The sequence below is a fragment of the Neovison vison genome, chromosome 11, assembly GCF_020171115.1.
Source record: "Neovison vison isolate M4711 chromosome 11, ASM_NN_V1, whole genome shotgun sequence".
NCBI lineage: Eukaryota > Metazoa > Chordata > Mammalia > Carnivora > Mustelidae > Neogale > Neogale vison.
Genome location: NC_058101.1, coordinates 208,337,693 through 208,350,912, shown reverse-complemented (window position 1 = coordinate 208,350,912; position 13,220 = coordinate 208,337,693). Strand labels below are relative to the sequence as shown.

The window sequence follows — 13,220 nt, the reverse complement described above, 5'->3', positions numbered from 1 at the left end:
ATTTACACCTCCCCCATTGCTATAAAAGTATTTCACCCAGCTATCAATTTGCACCTTGGAGTAACTCTGCCTGTGAAAGCAATTTGGGTGGTGTTTCCTTTCCAGACAGAATGGCCAGCTTCCAGACAATGTGCCAGGATGGGCCCTGGATCTCGGCACCCGCCCGCCTGCTGGAAAGGGTCGCAGGCACCCGTCTGTGCCAGGAACCGACTGCCCGGAGACACGGCCAGCATTGAGAAGCATCACTCCTGCTTCGGCATGTGCGGAGGACTGTGACCTTAACACAAATTCTACATATATTGAAGAAAACCTTCACACCTGTAAGCTTTGCCAAGAGCTGTGTGAGCTGGAAGTCACAGCAGAGGCATCCGTGAATGAAGTGGAAGCTTCCCGGGTGTGCTCAGCCATGGCGTGACGGGCAGGCAGAGGTGTGGGGTCACAGAAAAGCACCCCACAGGATGCCCAGCCTCCATCCGCCCACCTCCAATTATTCTGGCCCTGGGTGGAGTGGGTAACACCCACCCCAGAGGGCCAGGTCCGTGCTGCCCCCGACCAAGCGCTCCAGTCTTTTATAGACTTCAAGCCGCTGCTCCCGGGTCCTGCAGGAGAGCCCCGGTAGCCTGCCAGCTGCCTCTCTGCAAAGGCCCCTCTGCTCTGTGGCTCCATCATCTGGCCCTAGAGGCACCTGGGAACGGCCTGCTGGGTTTAGGGGTGTGGACTCAAGGGGGCCAGGAGCCACTCAGAGGCCCTCCCGGAGCAGGCCAGGCCACCCATGCACGACACCCGCTGCCAAGACCGCTTACCTGCAGGTAGTGGCACGGCCTCAAGGATGGTTTGACCTCCTGGTGGACCAGGGGCTTATCTAAGTTCAGGGAGCTCTTGCGGTAAGCCTCCTTCGCCTGGCTCACGGTGAGCGTGGACCAGGAGCTCCGTTTCATGTACTTGGTGTCGGGCGTCATGGTCAAGCCCTCACAGGCCGAGCACTTGATGTCACTGTTACTCTTGGACGTCTTCAGGGACAGCTCCCCAAAGGGGCCCGGGAGCACCTCGGGGTAGCAGTGGGAGACGTGGTCCACGTGGTGCCTGTTGGCCACGCTGGACGTGCGGCAGGTGCTGTCACTGTCCAGGTTGTCGTCGGAGCTCCACCAGCTGCTGGTGCCCGACCTGTGCTTGCCCTCTGGCTTCCGCTCCTTGCTTTTACTCCGTTTGCCGTGCTTCGGGTGGTGGCCATGGTGCTGGTCCTCCACCCGACTGTCACCCTTGGTGCCATTCATGTTGCTCTTGGAAGAGCCCTCGAGGGAGTGGGACTTGGTGAAGAGTTTCTGCACAGAGTGCACGAGGTGTCGGATCCTCCCTGGGCTCTCGCTGCGCTGCTCGGCGGCCGTGGACGTCCTCTGGTACTGCAGCGTGTGGAAGCCGTCCCGGTGCAGAGGCAGCTGCTTCTCAAACTGGTCCAGAAGGTTGGCCGGGATGCGGTTGACCCTGCTGCTGGCATGGGACACGGCACAATCGTCCCTCGTGTCGTAGTGGGAGCTGTAGTGCATCCTGGGGAAGGTGCTGCTGGACATGTGGTCACCCAGCACCACGGGCATCATCATGCACTCGGAGTGGACAGAGCTCCCTGGGGAGCAGCGGTGGTGGTCCATGGGGCAGCTCTCCACGGGGCTGAGCAGGTAGGGCTGCCTCGTCTCCTGCCCATGGTGCAGGAGCTCGTGTTCGCAGTCCTCGGGGGCCGCCAGGCCACAGGTGTGGCCTGAACACAGCTGTGCCTGAGTCCGGCCCCCGGGGAGCCCCTTCATGTTCCTAGGAGCAGGGGAATATCTTCCTTCGTTGAAGTGCTGCGTTGGGGACCATGAGTACTGCTGGTCTGTTGAGAGAGCACAGAAAGCCACTTAAGACGAGGCGGGGACAGCAACCAAACCCTTACTTACGTGTGGGACACCCCATGCAGAACTGTCTTATTCTGGTAACCGGGCGTCATTTTTGGGCATCCGGGCAGGTACTCATTATTTTCATACCACACTGACTGCTCCGAAGCAAGCGCCTATGAAGAAGCGCCGACTCCGATACTCCCAGTTGTTCTGGTCTATGCGGCCAAATATTCTAGTCTACACAGCCAAATATGCATCACTGGGTAGATGCGTCAGCCTCTGGACAGCAAGATTTTGTGGTGTTCAACAGATACACGCTTTGTGGGGGAAAATGAGTTACATTTCAATCAGATTTGTGTATTGTGGCTCCTGCTAAGAAGTTTACAAAGTAGCACCTCGTATTTACTTAGTAACATTCCTCCAAAGCCAATGTGCTACAGGCTGACTTCTGAACCCCAAAGCCCAAAGCCACCTGCTGTTCTCCCAGTGGGAGAGGGGGCAGTTTTCTTGGGGCCATCGGTCGGTCAAGAGGAGAACTAAACCAGGATGTCCTGACCTTTCATCACAGATACTTGGTTCTGAATGGTAAGAGTTTATCCAATACAGAAAAAATGGTTCGGTTCAGTGGGACGTAATACTGTGCCTGGATGAGTGGTCGGGAGTCACTCTCATGGAGGTCGCTGGGGTCTGGCTAGGGAGGTGACTGAGTGGGGTGTGAGACGCTGACTCCCAGACATGGGCCTGTTGGGGTTCGGGCCTCTGTTCTGCCACCACGTGGTATGTGATTCTGAGGGTCGGGCAGGTGGGCCCGCCATGCTCCCCATGCTTCCGTGTGCTCTGAATGTGATGGGGAAGCAGGACACTGGCTAAGCACCCGGCAGGGTTCCTGGACGACCACACTCTCAAGCATTCTCCCTTGTCTGTGCCATTATTAAGTGTCATCCTTTCAAACTATCTTGGGTCAACACTGACCAAGTTCTGGGTTTATTAAACCCAAGTGTCTAGACTCCAGGATTCCTTAGAGAAGCCTCTGGCTTCACCCCTGTTTCCTGCTGACCCACACGTTCTGTTTCAGACCCAGTTCAGAGCTGGCTTCCGAAGGTCGCCACACAGATGCAGGGAACAGAGACTCTGTTATACCACAGGACACACACACATGCATATCTGGTGCATAATACACATATTATACATACAGAAAATAAAGACTACTAGAGTCATACGCAGGTACTACGTACAGCGCGTGCATGCATGTGTCATATGCCGTATGGTGCTCAATGTGTGTGTAAACCATGCTGAGAATTTAAGCACTGTTAGGATATGTAATCTGCACAGTGTGTACGATGAATCTACCCACAGGTAACAAACGTGTACAATGTATCACATGACATGCGCAAGAAATGCAGACGCTCTCACAGTGTATCATATGCGTATGTAGCATGCATATCTAATGCCTACACCCACATGACATACCCGCGTACAATATAACATGTACATAACGTGCAGGAAACACTGATGCGGAGGCCGACTCCCGCAGGAAACGGGCGGGAGACCCATGAGAATGGGCGCCTGGAGGAGGGCCTGTGGGGTGAGCCCCACCCGGCATCGGAGGGCCCCAGCCTCCTCCGCAGGCTGGAACTGCACAGTGTTCTCTTCTGGAAAAAGGAGCCCAGCTAGCTCCCCAGACAGACCCGGGCTACGGCCCTTTCTATGGCCCACACCACGTACCCCATGAGGCCCACTGAAGCTGTCGAGTCATGACTCTGGCCCCCGGGGTGTCCCGGAAAAGGCAGGGGCTGGGAAACATGGAGACAGGCCGCTGGTGCTCTCCCGGCAGTGCTCCCCCAGGCCCTGCACGTGCTCCCACCTTCTCCTCTGCCCCCGCCTTCACCCCAGACCCCTGCCCTGGCTCAGACCCTGAGTCCTGATCAGCAGCAGCAGCTACTCTCCGCCCCCCGCATCCCTGCACACGCCCCAGCCAGTTCCTCCCTGCTCAAAGGCTCACAGCTTACCGCGGAGTCCTCACTCCTCAACGGCACGCAAGGCTGTCCCTGGGGCGGCTGGCTCGGCGATGGCTGTGCGCCGGCTCAGAGCACAAGCTAGACCGCGTGCTGACCGGGTGGGCCGGCCCCTGCTGAACCCGTCCTAGTTCCCAGTGCGTGTGGCTTTAATCAAATGAAATCAGCCCCTATTTCTAATAGTTGCCCTCTGGGCTCCTTGCCGGCAGAGGCTGTGGGCTGTGGGCTCCTTCCCAGTGAATTATTTGTAATAATTTACTCTGCAGGGCCCACTCCAAGGCAATCCAGCCTCAGTCCAGACAGCATCAAGAAAGAATGTCCACTGGTCACCGTCCTGGAGGCTGGGGTCCAGACACCTTGGGAGCCGGACTTCAACGAGGCCCCTGTGCCCCACTTCCTCGGGAAGGAAGCTGTCTGCTGCCCCCTGGCCCCGGGCTCCCGCACGGGCCCGGCCCCCCTCCCCTCACCACTCCCTCCCATCAGTTCAGGCCAGTTAAGCAGTCCTACCCGCCTGCCCTCCATCCCCCTCGCCTGAGAGGTGCCACCTACGGTGTGGGGTCAGGGACACACGGAGCTCACAGGGCCACCCCCAGTCCCCCATAGCAGACCCCAAACACACACCCCAGGTGATTGTGGAAAACATTTAAGAAACCCAAGAGACTCCGGACTTGTCCCAGAGTATTTCTAAGCGATCCTCTCAGTAATCTTCATAGGAAACATCACCTCCTTCCAAACAACCAGGCCAAGATGTGGGTTCAAAGGGTCCCCCACATAGGCTGTGGACTGCCAGCTGTCCAGGCCAGCTCACACGGTCACGTGTCTCACAAGGCAGGGCCACAATCGCACTGATCCCCAAGGAGTTAGGGGCAAGGCTTGACCCTGGAGTAAGGGACAGCAGCAGCGACGGGCCTCCGAGCACAGGTGGGATGGTCTCCTTCCAAGGGCAGCACAGAGACCTCGCCCGCATGTCCTCACGGTGAACAGCCTCCCTCGCAGGGACCCCTATCTCCAAGGACAGCTTCCCTAGTTTGAGGGGCTCCCCCGAGAGAGCTCCCGGCATCTTCCTTTCTCCGCGGATAAACTGTAGCCGGAGCACTTCAATACGTTAGGAGGGGATACTGAGTTATACTATATGTTAATATAATTAAAAGCAGTTTTCAAAGGAAATTCAATATCCAGTTGGTAAGTAGCAAAAGTACGTGCTGTAACCCAGACGCTCCAGCGGCAGGCGCTGTCATCCTATTAGCTTCTGCTTTATTTTTCCATTAGCACATAATTTAATACATTCTAATCCTCCTCCATATTAAAAAGCGAGACCATTACTGCCCCACTCACGTATCCTATTTCTGCCTAATGTTCGGCCTCGAAGCTACATTTTGAATGTGGCGACATGAAAGAACCGTACGAAAGATACGCGTTCAGCTGAAATGAATTCAATCTGATCGAGCGGCGCGTCGGGAGCGCACTGTCTTTTCTCCACCGCGGGACTGAGCAGCCTGGTGCACGTGTGGAAACGGATCCACGGCCTCCGAAACCCAAGGCACTAGTACCAGCAAACAAGAGAGTAAGGCCTGTGAATACGGCAAATCTGAGATGTGTCCCAAGGCCTGGGGCTCTCGGTGGTTCTTTTTTTTTTTAAAGTCAACATGACACAATAAATACTTCGCGCTGGTGGTTTCTCTCTGTGGAAGTGGGGTGACAGGCGCCGAGTGTGGAAGGCACCTTAGCGCCCTATTTCTAGCTACTCACGACACTGTATTTTGTTCTGAAGCAAGAGAAAACAGCAACATCCTCATTATCCACTAACCGTCTCCCCAAATCCAAGCTAGAATGCGGAGGTCCACTTCACTGCTGGCATTCTCATTCTAAAAGCTGAGTTTTCAGCATAGGGATAAGAACCTGAACTACGCTAACAGGTCTGCAGCGGTCTCTGGGTGGGCACTGCGTGCTGGGAGGCGGGGCTCGTCCACACGCCGCGGGGAAGCCCAGGCTGGAAGGGCAGGCGGGGAAGGGCACTGAGGTCGTGCACACACATCTGCCCAAACACACACGCACACAGCCTCAGAGCTCGACGGACCCCAGTGTGCAGCTCCGTGTGGCCTGCTGCCAGCACCAGCTGCTGAGGGCTGGGGGACGGTGGTGTGTGGGGCCCCAGGGGCTCTTTCTCATTAAACTGGGCTAGAGGTTCCACACTAAGCCCTAGCCTGAGCCATCCAGGCTGGGCACACACCGTGGCAATGGACCCAGTCCCTGGTTTTTGAGAAAGCGTGGAAGTGTGCATGCACCCTAGCCCTCGAGGGTGTGTCACGGGTGCTGTGCCCCCCACCCCCGCGGCAGACACCCTGAGGTCCTGCCCCACTGAGGACACCCGCTGGGTCTCCCTCGGCCTGCGGTTCACCTAACGCAGGTGAGTCCCCCATCTGCACATCCTTTGTAAACATTTTTTATTTATTTTTAAATTCATTTTAATTTTTGACTATCCTTTTTAAAAACGTATTTAAACTCAATTAATTAACATAGAGTATATTATTAGTTTCAGAGGTAGAGGTCAGTGAGGTCAGTGAGTCTCATAGAAGGCCCAGGGCCCCTCCCATCACTTGCCTTCCTCAGTGCCCATCCCGCAGCTGCCCCCCTCCCCACCGCCTCTCCTCCAGAGACCCTCACTTTATCTCTTATGGTTTGCCTCCCTCTCAGTTTTCATCCTATTTTACTTCGCACTTTCACCCGAGTTTATCTGCCCATGGGGACAGACCCTTCACTGTCTCTGTCACTGCTCTTGCTGCCGCCCCACAGGAGAATCCACAGGTGGGAGCGAACAGTAAAAAGCAAACTGCACAAGACAACACTGCACTGCACAGACGGTGAGCGGGCTGTGGAGCTGCGTGCTGGACAAAATCCACTGCGCTACTACATGCTTTCCCACCGTAGTTAAACTTACTGACAATTCTTCTGTCCCTGTGCAGAATTGCGAGGGGGCCCTGCTTTGTCCCTGGAGTTGTCTTGGCTCCCTTTTTCTGCCACCTTCATCTTGCACACACACTCCCCACCGACCCGTTCTTCCTGCTACCCCCCCAGGTGGCTCCTGGCGGGACCTCAGAACACACACACAGGCTGGGGAATATGGTAAGAAATAGCCATGGGGCCCTATTCCTTTATTTACTGTGTGAAGGCATAAAAGACGTGTCCCACCATACATCAAGAAGCCCTATTAACAAAAAATTTCCTCAAAAATTTCACCAAAGACTCCAATATGTGTATGCTGGCCACCACAGAACACAGTGGGAGGAGTCGGTGACGTTCTAGGCAAATGGATGGGTGTCCCTTATTCATGGACTGAAGACAACTCAGCTAAGGGGCAAACACTCTCCAATTGATCTGCAGACTCCACACAATTCCTATCAAATTACAGCTGGCTTTTTTGTAGAAATTAAGAGCTGATCCTGAAATTTACACAGATTAAAAAAACCAAACCAAACCAAACAAAAAAAAACCAAACAAACCAACCAAGTGTGTAGCCAGAGGTGGAAGGAGATGGGAAAGCTGAGAGCAGAGATAAATGGCATGATGAAGGGAATCAATGAAACCAAAAGTTGGTTTTTTAAAAAATCAATAAAATCGACCACCACTGATGACATAAATAAAATGATTATGATAATATGACAACTGTAGACAACCTAGAAGAAATGGATGAATTCATGGAAACCCACAAATTATTTCCAGAAGAAACAGAAAATCTGATCAGACCGATAACAATAAGAAGACTGAATTAGGAATCAAAACTTCCCAACAAAGAAAAGACCAGAACCAGATGGCTTCACTGGTGGGTTCTGCCAAACATTTAAAGGAAAATGAATTCCAATCCTTCTCACTCTTCCAAAAGGTTGAAGAGGTGGGAACACTTCCTAGCTCATTTCCATGAGCCCACCATAAGCTAATATGGAAACCAGATAAAGACATCATGGGAAAAGAAATTACAGACCAATAGCCTTTATAAATACAGATGCAAAGTGCTAACAATGTACCAGCAAATCCAACCCCGCAGCACATGAGAAGAATTATACACCACGGCCAGGTGGGTTTATCCTGGGAATGCAAAGGTGCTTTAACATACAAAAATGAATATATTACAACAGACTAATAGGACAAAGGGCAAAAACATGTGGCCAATTCAGCTAATGCAGAGAAGGCATTTGACAAAATTAAACAGGCTTTCATGATAAGAACACTCAGAAAACTAGGAATACAGGAGAATTTCCTCAACACAATAAAGGTATTTATATAAAAAAAACTCCGGCTCTCCTCACACTTGGCGGTGAAAGACTGAGAGGTTCCTTCCTGAGAAGAGCAGGAAGACAAACTTGCTGGCTTTTGCTGCTGCTGTTCAACAATGAACTGGAAGTTCTAACCAGAGCAGTTACATAAGAAGAAGAAACAAGCATTGCACTCCTGGGTATTTACCCCAAAGATATAGATGGAGTGAAAAGAAGGGCCATCTGTACCCCAGTGTTTATAGCAGCAATGGCCACGGTGGCCAAAGTGTGGTAAGAACCAAGATGCCCTTCAACGGACAAATGGATAAGGAAGATGTGGTCCATATACACTATGGAGTATGATGCCTCCATCAGAAAGGATGAATACCCAACTTTTGTAGCAACATGGACGGGACTGGAAGAGATTCTGCTGAGTGAAATAAGTCAAGAAGAGAGAGTCAATTATCATCTGGTTTCACTTATTTGTGGAGCATAACAAATAGCATGGAGAACATGGGGAGTTAGAGAGGAGAAGGGAGTTGGGGGAAATTGGAAGGGGAGGTGAACCATGAGAGACTCTGGACTCCGACAAACAATCTGAGGATTTTGAAGGGGTGGGGGGTGGGAGGTCGGGGTACCAGGTGGTGGGTATTATAGAGGGCACGGATTGCATGGAGCACTGGGTGTGGTGCAAAAATAATGAATACCGTTATGCTGAAAATAAAAAAAAATAAATAAATTAAAAATAAAAGAAGAAGAAATAAGACATCCACATAAGAAGAGGAGAAGTGCCTCTATTTGCAGATGACACACTCCTGTATAGACAAAAATCCCAGACAATCCACAGGAAAGCTATTTGAGCTAATAAATGAATTCAGCAAAGTTGTAGGTTACAAGATTAAAAAAAAAAATCCTATGTGTTTCTACGGCCCAGAAAATACACAATCCAAAAATGAATGAGGAAAGCAACTCCATTCACAATAATACCTAAAAGAAAAAAAAGACGTAGGACTACATCCAACCAAGGAGATGAAAGATTTGTATCCTGAAAACTAGAAAACACTGTCAAAGAAATTAAAAACTTAAATATGTGGAAAGACATCCTGGGTTCATGTATAGATGACTTGTTATTTTATGGTTTTGAAATTACTCAAGTTAACTACAGATTCAACAGAATGCCTGTCAAAATTCCAGCTAGCTTTTTTGCAGAACTGGAAAAACCAATCCTCAAATCCATAAGGAAATGCAGTAAGTCCCACATAGCCAAAACAATGTGCAAAAGAAGAACAAAGTTGGAGGACTCAAAGTCCTGTTCCAGAATGTACTCTGAAGCTCCAGTGGTGAGAGCAGGGCACACGACCACAGGGCTGGGCACGTGGCCCACAGATGAGCTGAGGGTCCAGACAGAAACCCATACATCTATGGCTGGTTCATTTCTGATGAGAGTACCAACAGCATTAACAGAATAGCCTTTTATAAATGGTCCTGGGAAAACCAGATATCCGGGTGCAAAAGAACGAAGTTGTACTCCCTACCTTCCACTATAGGTAAAACTGAACTTGGGGGAGGAAGCAAGATGGCAGAGGAGTAGGAAACTGAAATAGCATCAGGTCCCAGGAGATCAGCTAGATGGGTATCAAACCATTCTGAACACCTCCAAACTCAGTAGGAGATAGAAGAGAAGAGCAGCAATTCTAGGAACAGAAAATCGACCACTATTTGGAAGGTAGGATGTGCGGAGAAGTGAATCCGAGGCCACAGGAAGATAGACTGCAGGGGGAGGGGCCGGCTCCGGCAACCGAGGGAGCAGCAGAGCACACAATCCTAACTTTAAGAAGTTCTGAGCTAGGGGAAAGCAACGCATAGAATTCATGTCTTTTTTCCATGATTTTTTAACCTAAGTTAAACTTTTTTAATTTTATTTTTTTTCTTATTCTATTTTTTTAATGTTTCCTCTTTCCTCTTTTAATTTTTTTAATTTTTTATTTTTTCAGCGTAACAGTATTCATTATTTTTGCACCACAACCAGTGCTCCATGCAATCCGTGCCCTCTCCAATACCCACCACCTGGTTCCCCCAACCTCCCACCCCCCCGCCCCTTCAAAACCCTCAGATTGTTTTTCAGAGTCCATAGTCTCTCATAGTTCACCTCCCCCTCCAATTTCCCCCAATTCCCTTCTCCTCTCTAACTCCCCTTGTCCTCCATGTTACTTGTTATGCTCCACAACTAAGTGAATCCATATGATAATTGACTCTCTCTGCTTGACTTATTTCACTCAGCATAATCTCTTCCAGTCCCATCCATTTTGCTACAAAAGTTGGGTATTCATCCTTTCTGATGGAGGCATAATACTCCATAGTGTATATGGACCAAATCTTCCTTATCCATTCGTCCGTTGAAGGGCATCTTGGTTCTTTCCAGTTTGGCAACCATGGCCATTGCTGCTATAAACATTGGGGTACAGATGGCCCTTCTTTTCACTCCATCTGTATCTTTGGGGTAAATACCCAGGTGTGCAATGGCAGGGTCATAGGGAAGCTCTATTTTTAATTTCTTGAGGAATCTCCACACTGTTCTCCAAAGTGGCTGCACCAACTTGCATTCCCACCAACAGTGGAAGAGGGTTCCCCTTTCTCCACATCCCCTCCAACACATGTTGTTTCCTGTCTTGCTATTTGGCCATTCTAACTGGTGTAAGGTGGTATCTCAATGGGGTTTTAATTTGAATCTCCTTGATGGCTAGTGATGATGAGCATTTTTTCATGTGTCTGATAGCCATTTGTATGTCTTGATTGGAGAAGTGTCTGTTCATATCTTCTGCCCATTTTTTGATATGACTGTCTGTTTTGTGTGTGTTGAGTTTGAGGAGTTCTTTATAGATCCTGTATATCAATCTTTTGTCTGTACTGTCATTTGCAAATATCTTCTCCCATTCCGTGGGTTGCCTCTTTGTTTTCTTGACTGATTCCTTTGCTGTGCAGAAGCTTTTGATTTTGATGAAGTCCCAGAAGTTCATTTTCACTTTTGTTTCCTTTGCCTTTGGAGACGTATCTTGAAAGAAGTTGCTGTGGCTGATATCGAAGAGATTACTGCCTATGTTCTCCTCTAGGAGTCTGATGGATTCCTGTCTCACGTTGAGGTTTTTTAATCCATTTTGAGTTGATCTTTGTGTATGGTGTAAGAGAATGGTCGAGTTTCATTCCTCTACATATAGCTGTCCAGTTTTCCCAGCACCATTTATTGAAGAGACTGTCTTTTTTCCCACTGTATGTTTTTTCCTGTTTTGCTGAAGATTATTTGACCATAGAGTTGAGGGTCCATATCTGGGCTCTCTACTCTGTTCCACTGGTCTATGTGTCTGTTTTTATGCCAGTCCCATGCTATCTTAGTGATCACAACTTTGTAGAAAAGCTTGAAATCAGGTAACGTGATGCTCCCAGTTTTATTTTTGTTTTTCAACATTTCCTTAGCAATTTGGGGTCTCTTCTGATTCCATACAAATTTTTGGATTATTTGCTCCAGCTCTTTGAAAAATACTCTTTTAATTTTTTAAAACTATTTTATCTTATCAATACCTTTTAGAAAAATCTTTTAAAATTTTCCTTGTCATAGTCATATTTTATCTCTTCATTGTATTTAACATTATTTTTTGTATAAATACAGGGTTTTTTTCTTTAACATTTTGGGATACAATTTCCTCTACTAGATCAAAATATACCCTAAATCTAGCATATGACTATGTTCTAGTCTCCAGCCTGATCATATTCTCACCTCTTTTTTTTTCTTTTTCCAACCTACTTATCAATTCCTTTTTAGAATATTTTTAAATTTTCATCTTTACAGTCATATTCCATCCCTTTATCATGTTTACCCTTATTCTTATATGTATGTGTTTGTGTATAGTTATAGATATAGATATGTTTTCTTTCTTTAAAATTTTGGAATAGGGACGCCTGGGTGGCGCAGTTGGTTAAACGACTGCCTCTGGCTCAGGGTGTGATCCTGGAGTCCCGGGATCCAGTCCCACATCAGGCTCCCAGCTCCATGGGGAGTCTGCTTCTCCCTCTGACCTTCTCCTCGCTCATGCTCTCTCTCACTGTCTCTCTCTCTCAAATAAATAAAATAAAAATCTTAAAAAAAAATAAAATAAAATTTTGGAATATTTCTTCTGAAATATCCCAAAAGAAAAGAAACTTTGGGTACTTTCTTCTAAGAGACCAGAATACATCCAAAATCAAGGGGGTGGCTCTGTTCTATTCAGCAGTCTAACACACACACACACACACACACACACACACACACATATATATATATATATATTTTTTTTTTTTTCTTTTACCCCCTTTCATCTCCCCCCAGTTGGGGTCTCTTCTTTTTTTATATTAAATTTATTTATTTTCAGCATAACAGTATTCATTATTTTTTCACCACACCCAGTGCTCCATGCAAGCTGTGCCCTCTATAATACCCACCACCTGGTACCCTGACCTCCCACCCCCTGCCCCTTCAAAACCCTCAGATTGCAGAGTCTCTCATGGTTCACCTCCCCTTCCAATTTCCCCCAACTCCCTTCTCCTCTATAACTCCCCATGTCCTCCATGCTATTTGTTATGCTTCACAAATAAGTGAAACCGTATGATAATTGACTTTCTCTGCTTGACTTATTTCACTCAGCATAATCTCTTCCAGTCCCGTCCATGTTGCTACAAAAGCTGGGTATTCATCCTTTCTGATGGAGGCATCATACTCCATAGTGTATATGGACCACATCTTCCTTATCCATTCGTCCGTTGAAGGGCTTCTTGGTTCTTTCCAGTTTGGCGACGATGGCCATTGCTGCTATAAACATTGGGATACAGATGGCCCTTCTTTTCACTCCATCTGTATCTTTGGGGTAAATACCCAGGAGTGCAATGGCAGGGCCATAGGGAAGTTCTATTTTTAATTTCTTGAGGAATCTCCACACTGTTCTCCAAAGAGGTTGCACCAACTTGCATTCCCACCAACAGTGTAAGAGGGTTCCCTGTTCTCTACATCCCCTCCAAAACATGTTGTTTCCTGTCTTGCTAATTTTGGCCATTCT

At 48.6% G+C, this 13,220-nt stretch overlaps 1 protein-coding gene across 1 annotated transcript in view; it reads right to left on the bottom strand.

The window, feature by feature from the left end:
* Positions 1–13,220, bottom strand: part of DLGAP2 (DLG associated protein 2) — a 171,204-nt gene that overhangs the window by 118,571 nt on the left and 39,413 nt on the right. Inside the window, exon 2 of the mRNA XM_044225741.1 lies at positions 804–1,867. Within this exon, the coding sequence (XP_044081676.1) occupies positions 804–1,799 (996 nt within the window). The 5' untranslated portion in view covers positions 1,800–1,867. The remainder of the gene's footprint in view (positions 1–803; positions 1,868–13,220) is intronic.